General features: G+C 52.8%; 1 protein-coding gene across 7 annotated transcripts in view; it reads right to left on the reverse strand.

The window, feature by feature from the left end:
• The window catches only part of CACNB4 (calcium voltage-gated channel auxiliary subunit beta 4), a 78,118-nt gene extending 66,758 nt beyond the window's left edge, over positions 1-11,360 (reverse strand). For all 7 annotated transcript variants that reach the window (XR_007204673.1, XR_007204671.1, XR_007204672.1 and 4 more), the window contains exons 1-2: positions 11,296-11,360; positions 11,132-11,215 (exon numbers count right to left, since the gene is read on the reverse strand). Coding sequence is in view for 4 of the 7 variants with exons in the window: in XM_048308820.1 (XP_048164777.1) it covers positions 11,132-11,215; positions 11,296-11,304 (93 nt within the window). In the remaining 3 variants the exon portion in view is untranslated. The remainder of the gene's footprint in view (positions 1-11,131; positions 11,216-11,295) is intronic.
• Between the last annotated feature and the right edge of the window lie 1,452 nt (positions 11,361-12,812).

The following is a 12,812-nucleotide window of genomic DNA, read 5'->3' on the forward strand; positions in this document are numbered from 1 at the left end:
TCCTGCATAAATTACACCGGCTTGTAATTCCCCAGCTCCTGGTTTTGCTGCCTCTAAGTGGTAACCTCTCATTTAACCATCACAGCAATCAGAGGCACCTGTGAAAAAGGGGAGGGGAAGGGTTTGCAGGTGAAAGAGCTGCGAGTTGGACTTGGGGAGCCATGAGCTGGGAACTGTGAGGGGTTGGTGGTGCAGGGGATTCTCAGTTATCTGTGAGTTATGGAAACCTACGAAAGCTTCCTAAATCACTCAACACAGAGAGGAGCCAGAGCACAAGAGCGTGAAGAAGTTTAAAATGTCCAGAAGTTTGTCATGGAGGGATGTGAGCTGCTCCCCCACTTGTGGACGGTTCGGAGCAGAAGAACTTTTGAGTGCATTAAATGAATCCATAAAACATTTCCCAGCCCTGGGAGAGTCCAAGGCCAGGCTGGATGGGCTGGATGGTGAGGCTCTGGGGCCAAGGAAATTTCCTTTGTGAAGGTTTGGCCCCTCAGTTAACTGAGAGAACAGGGACCACGTGCTGAAGTCTCAGTGCCTTACAGAAACCCTGCAAACGACATCCCTGGAAAAATACCTTGGAAAAAGGAGAGGGGCAGAGGCTGGACATGAAGGGTGCCCATCGAGAGCCCATCCCGTGGCAGGAGGCAGCAGATGACTCCTGGTGGTCTTGCTGTTGTCCCCTTGCTGCCACTTTTTGCACCAATCCTCTCCCCAGATGTGCAAGGAGAAGGAAAAGGAAAGGAACCAAACCAGAAAGAAAAGAGAAAGGCAAAAAAAAGGGATGCTGCTCCAGGACCAGTGAGCGTGGCTAGGACACATTTAACTGCTCCCTAAAGGAACAGGGAAAATTTTCCTTCCAGAACACCTAAGAATGGGGGGAACAAAGACAGAAGATGAGTTATGAAAGTCACCCACTCTTTAGGGCCACTGCCCACATTCTGTGCTCACAGACTCTCTGCACACAAACCAGAGACAGATCCCACCTCTCCTTTCTTGGTCTTTTTCCCCCGCTCCTTTTCTCCTTCTTCCTCTCACGTTTTTCCCTGCCCCTGGTTTTCTGTCAGGTTTTGGGGAGATCTTTGGTTTTTTTACCCCTCAATCTGTTCCCATCACTTGGCTGATGTGACACCCTGTCCACTGGGCAGCTCTCATGAGCTGGGGAGGGAGTGTCACAACACTGCCCCTTTTAAGGGACAGACACGAGCTGTGACACGCAGAATGGGAAATTAAAGAGAGTAACAACATTCCCAGGAAAACCAGAAACAAACAAAACAAATCCCACGTGCCGTCCTTACCCAAATTTAACTAGTTACTATAGTAAAAATTTGGGATTTCCCCTCTTCCCACTCTTTTTGTCTGGTACAAAGTGGGTAATGAGGCAGCTGCTGAAATTCAGTGCAGAGGAATGAGAGGCAGTGGTGAGGAGGAGACAGCCAAGGTCAGAGTCCAGAGGGAGCTTTTGGAGGAGAAGGAAGATGGAAGTGGAAATGGAAGAGGAAAGAGAAGAGGAGTGAGGCCAAGAGCTGCAGGAGAGGAAACAGCCTCAGGTTGTGCTGGGGGAGGTTTAGGTTGGATATTAGGAACAGCTCTTTCATGGAAAGGGTTGTAGAGCACTGGACTGGGCTGCCCGGGGCAGTGTGGGGTCCCCACCCCTGGCGGTGTTCAGAACACACGTGGAGGTGGCACCTGGGGACTTGGGTCACTGGTGAGCACGCTGGTGGTGCTGGTTGATGTTGGACTTGAGGATCTTGAAGGTCTTTTCCAACCTTACCGAATCCACGATTCATTGCACAAGGATCCTTCCCACCCAGCACTCACCCCACGCTCTCACCGTGGCTCTGGCTCTCACATCTGCTCTCCCCCACCTTCCTGATGCTCTTTCAACCCCAGCTCATTCTTCACTTCTGTGCATCTCCACATGACCTTCCCCTCCAAGGAAGTGGGTTCCACTTGGAATTCCTGGATTCCCTCTCCTCCCATCACAGCCCCCAGAAATGTGAAGATGATGTCCCACCCAGCCCAGCACCACCAGCTCTCCCCTCTGCCACCCCCAGGTCACACATCTCCTTCATCCACAGCGGAGCAGAGTTATTGTCCCATGGGATGGAGCTTTTCTCCCCCAGTCCCGACGTGTGGGGAGCAGGGAGAGGGAGGAGAAGATGCTCCTGCTGGCCCAAGATGCTCAGAGCCAAAGCAGGGGGAGAATATTTCAGCCTTAATTGCCAGCAGGCACTTGAAGATGAATGCCTGGCTGGAGGTTTCATCATCTCGGGCCATTAACCTCGGCTGGTCATTAAGGCCTAAGAAACGCCAAGTGCTGAGGGCATTTTTATCACTCTGTGATGAATAAAAGAGAGCAGGAAAAAAACCCCACCAGGTTATGAAATGGCTCCTAATGGGAAAATCAGTTCCCATTGCTCAGAAGAGATCACCCAAGGAACAAACGCCCCAACTAATTCCCAGTACAAAAATTCCACTCCTGAACTTTGAAGTCCAGAGGGAATTTGGCATAAAAGGCTCCAAAAACACTTCACAAAAACAGGGGTGAACGTTTACATGTCATGTGTTGTCCCCAAGAAGGTCTTGTCCAGGAGAAGGTCCCCTGAGCCCTTGAGGTAGAAGTGGAGAACGTAAGTCACCACAAGAACCTGGGCAAGCAAAATCCAAATCCAAATCAACGATGGAATTTGGCTGGAAAATCCTCACATAATCCACCTTTCTCTTTGGAAAGGGACATGTAATTCTGGAGTTGTCAAAGCTTACTGGAGTCACAAGTGAGGAGCATAACTGGGATTTTCTTCCAAGACATGGCTGGGATTCTCCTGCTTAAACCCAGGTGTCACCCAGCAAATCCCAATAATTATCCCAACGGAAGGGTTGTCTTGACTTCCAAAGGAGTGTTTTCAAAGGGATTTTGCAAAATTCCAGCCTGGAATTATTTCACTGCCTTGCCTGGCTCGGGATGTCCGATTTTTCCAGGGATATCAAAGTGCATTACGTGCAGTAACGTGTGGAGATGTGGAGACGTGGCGGCAGCTCCCGCTGTCCGGACGGATAAATGGGAAAAGGTGCCTTATGTAAGCTGGGAAAAGAGTGCCTGGGTAAGCACTAAACCCAGCAGCCCGGAGAACAACCACCATAAAGCACAACCAACCAGAGAAACGGGATCCAAGGAAAACTAGGCAGAGGTTACAGCTTATTCCTTGCAGGAAAAGATGGCACAGCCCAGACCTGAGCACTGCAGACTGTCAGGATTTAAGAGCCTTTTACTTAAGGACATTCAATCTCTAATTTGGGACAAAAAAAGGTTTTCCCTAAAGCGTGATGCTCATCACGGAAGTGTCGAGGAAAGGGAATACCAAGGGTTTATGATTCAGTGGGAATGTGCTGGGTGTAACCAGCAGGACGTGCTTCCCCCAGAACCTTTCGGTGTTCAACACCCTCCAGCCCAGCTCTCAGCAGACCCCACCCCCAGGTCCCTCTGCAAACAGCACAACCCACAGGGCTTGGAGTGGGGACACTCAGGGATGAGGAGGCTCCGAAATTCCCAACAGCCCAGCGGCAGCAGCACCTCCCACAGCAGGGGTGAGGTGGGAAAGGGCACAAAACCCCACGGGGTTTGTACCGGGGCAGAGAATGGGGCTGGGAGCGATCTCCAACCTCCCTCCCTGTGCTTGAGGAAAGCTTCCCAATCTTATTCGAGGGAAAGGGGAAGGCAGGCAAGGCCTTGCTATTCCCAATCCCATTTCATCTGGAGACCTCACTACCAGCAGCCAACAATTGAAACAGCAGAGGAGAGACACGTTGTTACCCCAACTCTCTCACTTGTCTCAGCTGTCAAATTATGCATCAGTCATTACCAAAAGGTTTAGCTGGGAGATTGGGAAGGAATTGTTCCCTGGGAGGGAGGTGAGGCCCTGGCACAGGGTGCCCAGAGCAGCTGGGGCTGCCCCTGGATCCCTGGCAGTGTCCAAGTCCAGGTTGGATGGAGCTTGGAGCAACCTGGGATAGTGGGAGGTGTCCCTGATGGAACTGGATGAGCTTCAAAATCCATTCCACCCCAAACCAGTCTGGGATTCTGGGATTCTTTTTATTCCATTTGACTATCAGCCAGAAACTCTTTTAAGAGCAGCTCTTTTTAACATGGCAAGTGGCTCCAGAATTTTAGATTTTATTTTCTTAGAGCTCTGCTTGATTACTTTTCAAAGCCAATTTTGAAGATTATTCACATCAGGCTTCCCCCCCTAACCCTGAAACCAACAGAAAGGAATCCAAGAGCTCTTTTTTCCAACTCTGTGGGTCCCCCAAAACCTAAGGGGTTTAGGATAAAAAGCTATTTCTGTCTCTGCCATGCTCTTTTCAGAGCAACAGAACATATTTGAGCATGGAGTCCCATGTAATCATCATCTCTGCTTCCCCCACATTCCGCACAATCCATGGGATGTGTGCTGGTGTCCATAGAAACGTCGGCACAGCCCCGGATCTGCTCCCAGGGCTCCCCTGGGATCACACCAGGCACCACCCAGCAGAAATCCTGGCCCTGAAAACCAAACTGGTGGCACTGGGAGGAGGAGGTGGGCGGTGGGAGGTGGGGATGGAGCTGCCCAGGGAGTTTCAATCCTGGATTGAACTCAGGGTGGATCAGGTCACGTAGGATTCCTGAATTCCAGGCTCCTCATTGCAGGAATGGGGGCAGCAAGAGCACTGGGCATTCATACCCTATACATTTATATTTATTTTATATTTATATTTATATATTTATACCTTTTAAAAAAATATATATTTACACATTTGTAAAGGTATTTTGGTATTTTTTCATTCTTACCTATTAAATATTGAAGGGGGACAGCAGGAGCATTGTGAATTCATACCATGTGTGTGTATATATATATATATATTTATACTCTTCTAATCTATATATTTACATGTTTGTGAAGGTGTTTTTTCATTCTCACCTCTCAAACATCCCCCATTCACATCCTGCTCCCATTCTGCTGCTCCAACCACGGAAATGCCTCGTTGGAATAACACTGCTTGACTAAAGAGAATTAATTTTATAGATCACGCTCCACAAAGACACGTAAACAAACACCCACAGCCGGCACGGAGACACAGATGACTCCCAAATCCCCCAAATTTGGGGTGAGGAGTAGCCAAATCCTATTTTTTCTCCGTCCCTACGCTGCTCTCTATTAATATCTGACTTTTCTTGGGTGACTTTCGGCTATTTTCAAACCCAAACCTTGTTGCCATGGAGACAATAAGCCGGTCAGCACATCTGCTGGAGAACAGGACACGGGCTTTGGAAAAGGCAGCATTCCAAAGGCTCCGACTTTTCTGAATCCACGGCACAGATCCCGTCCGCTCGGCGCTGCCTCCCGGGTTTGTGACAATTCCAGGAGCTGCGGTTGCGCTCCGATCCCCACGGCGCTGGGGACATGGATCGCGTCCCAGTTCCGTGTGCTGCACCAGCACGGACACCTCGGCATGGACATCACCCCTGGAACTGCCCTGAGCTTGTGGAGGCTCCGAACACAGCCAGAAATAAACAGCTGGGGCATTTTTCCTTGGAAAAACACAGCCGTGACCGGGATTTGCTTGCAAACATAGCGCACACAAAATCGCTTTCTAACGGAGCACCAAGTGAGAACCTAATTGGGGCCTCAATTAGAACATTAAGAAACATTCAATTAAGCCTCCCGGTGCCACAGAGATTCCCAGCCACACAGCTTTCCAGAGGAAAAACGGGAATGTGCAGAAGGCTGCTGGCTTCAGCACGGCCGTGGTGATGACAGAATTAAGGAGAGGAGCCAATTTTCCTACTCCTTCTTTTATAATTAAAAGGAAAAAATCCATTTCACTTCCTTTTACTGTTATTTCAACCTTGTGAAGGTCCATGGAGTCACAGAGTATCCTGAGCAGGAAGGACCCACAGGATCACAGATCCAGCTCCTGGCCCTGCACACCAATCCCACCCCGGGCATCCCTGGCAGCGCTGTCCAAACGCTCCTGGAGCTCTCGGGGCCGTGCCCATTCCCTGGGGAGCCTGGGCAGTGCCCAGCAGCCTCTGGGGGAGAACCTTTCCTGATCTCCAGCCTGAGCCTGCCCTGGCCCAGCTCCATAAAGGACACGCTCCAAGTCCATCAGTCCCTCCAGCCACATCGGGAAACTCTGGGAAAGGCACCAGCTGTGCATCCCATCACTCTGACCTTATCCACACGGGCAGCATCCTGCAGGAACTTATGGAGAGATGCCCTCTGGATGCCCTGGAACCCTTGGGCCCACCTGGAGCCCACACTGGAAGCTGTAGGGAAGCAGGACTTGACTCCATTCCTCATTCTCCCAGGATTTCCTCACCACAGGTGTCAGTGACCCTCACCAAGGTCACTGCAGACACTCCAAAACCCCAGCTCTGCCTGTCGGTGGGATGGTTTCTCTCCAGCTGCCAAGGGACAACTCCATGGAAGCTCCCCAGTCCAGCACAGGGAAATCCTGCCATGGATCATCCCAGTGCAGCCCTGACACTGGGGATGGCCCCACCTCTGCCCCGCCGACAGCAAACCACCCTCAAAAATCACCTGGAATTAAACTCAGGCCATGAGGACTGACAAACCAGCAGCATCAAGTGTCCCAGGCCAGGCTGGACAGGGCTTGGAGCACCCTGGGATGGTGGGAGGTGTCCCTGCCCAGGGCAGGAGGTGGAACAGGATGAGCTTTAAGGTCCCTTCCAACCCAAACCATTCCAGGATTCTGTGACATCTGCAGAAAACACTGCTTTCCCCAAAGCTCCAAAGTCCTTTTGTAAACCTTTTGTAAACTCTGTGGTGCTGAATGCAGGAGAAAACTTCAAACCTGAGGCAAACTCAAGCAAGACATCCCAGGTACACTTATTTCCCTTCAAGCCTTAATTCCCCTCGTTGATTCAACCTCAATATTTAGATTTACACCGTCAAATCTTGCCTTTTACAAACTAAATCCACTGTCTGTTACTTCATCAAATGGCTTAACCTGAGAGCTGCTGAGCTGAGCAGCCTGACTGCAGCAGGGACGAGGCAGAGCCGTGCCGGGGCTGCTGCTCTGGGGAGAGAGGGCTCAGCCTTTGATTCACCTGTCAAGTGCTTCAAGAGCTCCTGAACACTGCACAGAGGGAAACAAGAGCCCAGCCCTGTGCCTGAGGAATAATCACATTCCATGACAGTAAGCTGTATTTTAGAAATTAATGACTCATGGCAGGATTGAGCTCATCCTGCTAAATTACCGAACCTCTGCTCTGCTCCTCTGCAGACACGTATTTTATCCATTTAATCAGCGCTGGATTTTGAGGAATGCCTGGATCACTGCAGGCTCCCACTGGAATGGACCCTGCTCCCAGCAGCATCTGCCTCCAGTAGAGACCAGAGTCCCCAGGTGATGCTCTGAGTCCTCATCTCACGCTGAGGAAAAGGATTCTGAGACAAAAAATGCTGAATTCTGGGAAGAATTCAGATGCACGTTGAAAAGTTCATCAAGAAATGGTCACTGACGAGCAGAGCCCGATGGAAACAAGGCCACAAAACTCTTCTGAAAGATTCCAAATTCTTTTGTCGCAATGTCCCCAACCTTTAAAGTGTTGTTACAGCCTGAGAGCTGCTCTGATAACAGAAAATGCTGCTCTTCTCTTCCTCTCAATATTACACAGGAAAAATTATATTTACAAAGGTACAAGTGCTGCCAGAGATGCAGCACCAGGTGTAACTAAGTCTCAAAAGAAAATTGGCTTTAACCTCAACTATCTCTAAAGAAGCAGCAAAAAACTTCCAGAAATAAACTGCACATCTAAATATAGTTTTGTGTGAAGTTAAATGTCCTTGGGCTGCTCGGGGACACTCAGTGGCTTCACTTGGACTCTCTGCCACAAGCTGGGAAGGATTTCCACTGATTCCTGTGAATGTTTCAAGGAGATTTTATTACAAGGCCCTGCTGGTACCAAAAAATCCCCTGAAATCATCGAGTCCAACTGTCCCCAGCCCTGCCAAGGCCACCACTGACCCCTGCCCCACGTGCCACATCCACAGGGCTTGAAATCCCTCCAGGGATGGGCACTCCAGTGCCCTGGGCAGCTCTGCCAGGGCTGGGTGACTCTTTCCATGAAGGAATCTCCCCAGTATCCACCCTGAGCCTCCCCTGGCCCAGCCTGAGGCCGTTCCCTCTCCTCCTGTCCCTGTTCCCTGGCAGCAGAGCCCGACCCCCCCGGCTGCCCCCTCCTGTCAGGGAATTCCAGAGAGGAAAAAGATCCCTCTGGATCCTCCTTTGCTCCAGGCTGAGCCCCTTTCCCAGCTCCCTCAGCTGCTCCTGGGGCTCCAGGCCCTGAGGTGTGAGGGAGAACATTCCAAAGGGAGACCCTGCCTGAGGGGATGTTTCAATTTCACCTGCACAAGGGCTGCAGTTGGGTCAACAAAAAGCAAAATGTGTAAATATTCCTCTGGGAGACACCTGGAGAGGAGGAGAAGGAGAAAAAAGAGGAGGAGGAGGAGGAAGGGAAGCTGAACTTCCACCCCCAGCATCCCAAGAAGTGATGGATGCTCCGACACACCCTCTGGGTGCTTGTTGTTCTGCACAGGTCCCAGCTTTTGTCAGTGAAATAAATCCCATTAGAAATCACAGGGAATAAAACTGCTACTGCCAGAATCCAAAGGGAGAACAGCAAATCCTGAGGTCGCCAGGGCTGGGAACACAAAAGCTCCCAGGAAGCACAACCAGGAGCTGCGATGCCAGCACTGTGTGCAATCACAAGCACATGTTTCCAGCTGCCCTACTTAGTGTCTTATAATTGACTCCTGTCCCTTAAGGGGTTCTTGGCTCTAATTGAGCAGCACCTGCCACGTCAGAGGAACAGTTTTGTGCACCCATTCCTTGCTCAAAGGCCACACTTGACCCCCTCAGTGCCAGCCTTGCTCCCAGGCTTGGCTGTGCCACCGATTTGGGGCCCATCCCACCAGCTGGGAATCTCCTGCATCAGGAGTCACTCCGGGACACCAACGATCCCACTCACTTTGGGCGTTTTTAAGCATCATCCCACTGATTTCCAGCACACACCTGTGTGCTCCTGGGAGTACAGGACTCCATCTGTGCCCTCCGATGAGGCATTTCCCACAGAAAAGAGGGGCAGTGGCAGCTTCCCACACGGAGAGGCTGGAGCTGGGAGCTCCGTCCTTGTGGACACACACCCAGGACTCAGCACCACAGACCCTCTTTGCTTCCCACCACACGGCATGGGCAAAAAAATGCAAAGCCAAAAGCTCCTCCAAACACTATTTCCTTACTAAATTAGACTGAGCAATGGATCGAAACCAAAAATGAAATGCAACATAATGAAAAGTCAAGTTATGAGTTCAAATCCCAGGCACAGAACGAAACCAAGGATAGAACTTCCATAGGTATTGTGGACTTGGGCAAGAAGCTGGTGCTCGGTTTTTAATGTATACAAGATCTACAAAAGATTTAAACTCTTTTGGGACACTGATTGCAAATCCCACTGGCAGAATTCCTATTTGTGTTTAAATTAGACCTACAAGCACCACAGTGTTACCTGAAGCTAATCCCTGCTGGTGGGACTTTCTGTTCCACTTCTGCTGGTAGAGCCTGATTGTTATTAGGCAAAACTTCCCAGTGGGAAGTTAGAGGACAGGAAAAACATCCCAGCACCTGATTTTCCTATTATTAACTGGCAGCGCCCATCCAATGTGTAAAGCAACACCTCAGGGGGGTCAGGAGTGAAGCGGGTGCCCCCTTTCCTCCCAAAACCAGACAGACAGGCAGAGGCCAGGCTTCCAAAATCCCAGGTCACATCCTGCTCCCTCGGACACCAGGTGTTCCAGGTGATGCCAGTGACCCTCTGCCTAAACCACAAACCCTGAGTTTCCATGTGGCACAAATCCACCTCCGGAAGCAACACCCCTGCCAAGCTGAGAGCTCCTCCAGGACATCTCCCAGGAGCACCCACGGCCGCCGGCAGCGTCTCCTCGGCTGCCACAACCCTCCAGCATAACCCAAAACTGCCTTTCTGTTCATCTATCCTTGTTTCAACTCCAATCTCCACGGCTCAGATCACACAGAACGTCAGGTTCTTCCTGAGACTCTCACATGTCACCCTGGAAATGGGGACTGCCAGCCCCACGCGGCTGCTCCGGCTCTGCTCCGGGCTGGAGCAGTGACAAGGAGATGCCACCAAGCAAAATAAAACTTCCCTGGGTTACTTAAATCCCTTTCCCTGACACACCAACCTCCATGTCCTGAGCACAACACGCTTCCACGCATGACAAGTGTCCCTGAAGCCGTCAAGGGCCCAGTTCCGCTTTCCCTGAGCTTCCTTAAATTCCTGCCCAAGTCACTGAGGAATCTGGGATATGGGTTCCACATCCTGTACTTTGAAATCAAATTGATAACATTTACTGCAAGCAGCGTTTTCTAGGTGAGGGTGATGCTTCAGGGGGACTCGGGATGTCAGTCTGTGTTCGAGTGAGGGACAGCTGGCAGGCAGGAGTGGGAAACTGGGAAGAGAGATGGAAAAGGGGCGCAGGGAAGGAAAAGGGTGACAGAGAAGGAAAAGAAGAATGGTATCGGGAGGATCCATGCCGATGGCTACCAGTGCTCCTGCAGTGCACGGGGCTGCTGTGGAATCAGCTCTGAGGAGCCCCAACCTGAGATGCCGATGCTCTTAACACATTTAAAACCATTTTTTTCCCAGAAATCCTAAACTCAGGAGATCACTAAAACCTCCGCTTCCATTCCCTGAGCCAAGTGCAGCTCCCGGTGTTACAGGGAATAACCAGGAAATGCCCACCGGGTCAATGGCAGCTGGGAGCCCAAGGCGAGGACAATCCACGGTTTATCCGGCTGGAGCACGGCCGAGCCGGGATGCGGGGCCGCTCCCGGGGGTCACGGCTCCAAGCGCAGCGCCGAGCCCAGCCCGAACTCCCGCGGCGTTCGCAACTCGTGCGGTGCCCGGAGCCGGGGCTGGGGCATCCCCCGGCAGCGGCCCCGCCGCGCTCGGCACGGGGGTCCCGGCCCCGCTGGCACCGGCGGGACGGAGCCGCGCCGAGTCCCCCCCCCCAGCCCCGTCCCTGAGCCCAGCCCGTGCCCGGCCGCTGACCTGCCGCAGGATGAAGCTGGTGGAGGTGGTGCTGCCGTCCGAGCGCTTCAGGCGGCTGCGGCGCGTCGCGGTGCCCCTCGTCACCTGCCCGGGGGACAAAGCATCAAGGTCGTGCCACCGCCCCGGCCCCGGCCCCGCCGCCGCCCCCGGCCCCCCTCACGCACCGCGGCCATGGCGCCCCGCTCCCGCTGCCGCTCCCCGGCTCTCCCGGGCCGCTCTCCGCGCGCAGCGGAGCCGCCGCCGGGGCGGAGCGCGCTGGGGAGGGGGCGGCGGGCGGGGGGCGGCCCCGGGGCGGGGCTGGCACCGCAAAACCCCTGAGCCCGGCCCGGCCCCGGCTCCGGGCGGGATGGGAGCGATGGAGTCCCGCTGCTCTGGAGCCAGGCTGGGAGAGAGCGCTGGGGGCTTCACCTGGACAGGAGAAGGATCCAGGGAGAGCTCAGAGCCCCTGGCAGGGCCTGAAGGGGCTCCAGGAGAGCTGGAGAGGGACTGGGGACAAGGCATGGAGGGACAGGACACAGGGAATGGCTTCCCAGTGCCAGAGGGCAGGGATGGATGGGAGATTGGGAATTGGGAATTCCTGGCTGGCCCTGGCACAGGGTGCCCAGAGCAGCTGTGGCTGCCCCATGATCCCTGGCAGTGCCCAAGGCCAGGCTGGACAGGGCTTGGAGCAGCCTGGGACAGTGGAAGGTGTCCCTGCCCATGGCAGGGCTGGATTGAGCAGCTCTTTAAGCTCCCTTCCCACCCAGGCCAGTCTGGGACGATGGGGGCAAGCTGGGCTGAGCTGGGGATGCTCTGGGCAAGCAGCACCCTCTGAGCCCACCTCGACCCCCTCCAGCTGAGCCCTGGCTGGCACGAACCCAAACCCCAGGGCCCTGCCCAACCCTTCCCACATCCATCAGCACCGAATGGCATCAGCTTCCAGCCATGGAGAGAGCTTCCATTTCCAGGGCATGGAGGAAAACCAGCTAAATCAGGAGACGATGTGCTGGAAGCTAAAATGTGATGAAGATTTGGAAGTGGGACCTGGATCTCCTGCTTCCCACTCCTGAGCTTCACCTACAGGCACATTACACCTCCCACTGGGATGAGCAAGAGGAGGAATGTGCACATCTTCGGAGTGATCTCACACCTGCACGCTCTGAGCGCACACCGCAATCTCTGGTGAGGGTCCAGCCCAGCAAACGTCCTCCTCCCTCGCTCCAGACACCAAATCCTTTAATTCCTTGGCTGAAAGGAGCAGCCTGGTTTCTTTGTCCACGATGAATGTGGGTCATGAAGGCTGTAGTCTAAATTAGATTATTTTTACGTTCAGTTTCATCATTAAATCGGTCCCAGGAAGGTACTTCTGTTTCAACATTAATCGTGGGGTGGCTGACTTCCCAAGGAAAGATTCTCTCCGGAGACCCGATGGATCAGGGTCTCACTCCACGGTTGAGATTCAGAAGGAAAAACAAGGCAGCATTTCCTGATAATTCAGGATATGATTTGGCTTTATGAGGTTGACTTTCAGCCCAAAGTGACCCCAAATCAACCCACTGGGGTCAGCAGCTCCAAAGGGCTGTAAAGAAATGATGAAAAGCAGTGATTTATGTGTAAATGGCAATTTTTGGGGCTGTTCTCGGGGACATGAGGCTCCTTGATTGCATTTTTGGTGTCCATGCCCAGCTTCAGCAGCAGGATT

This window comes from Corvus hawaiiensis, chromosome 7 (assembly GCF_020740725.1).
Source record: "Corvus hawaiiensis isolate bCorHaw1 chromosome 7, bCorHaw1.pri.cur, whole genome shotgun sequence".
Classification (NCBI taxonomy): Eukaryota; Metazoa; Chordata; class Aves; order Passeriformes; family Corvidae; genus Corvus; species Corvus hawaiiensis.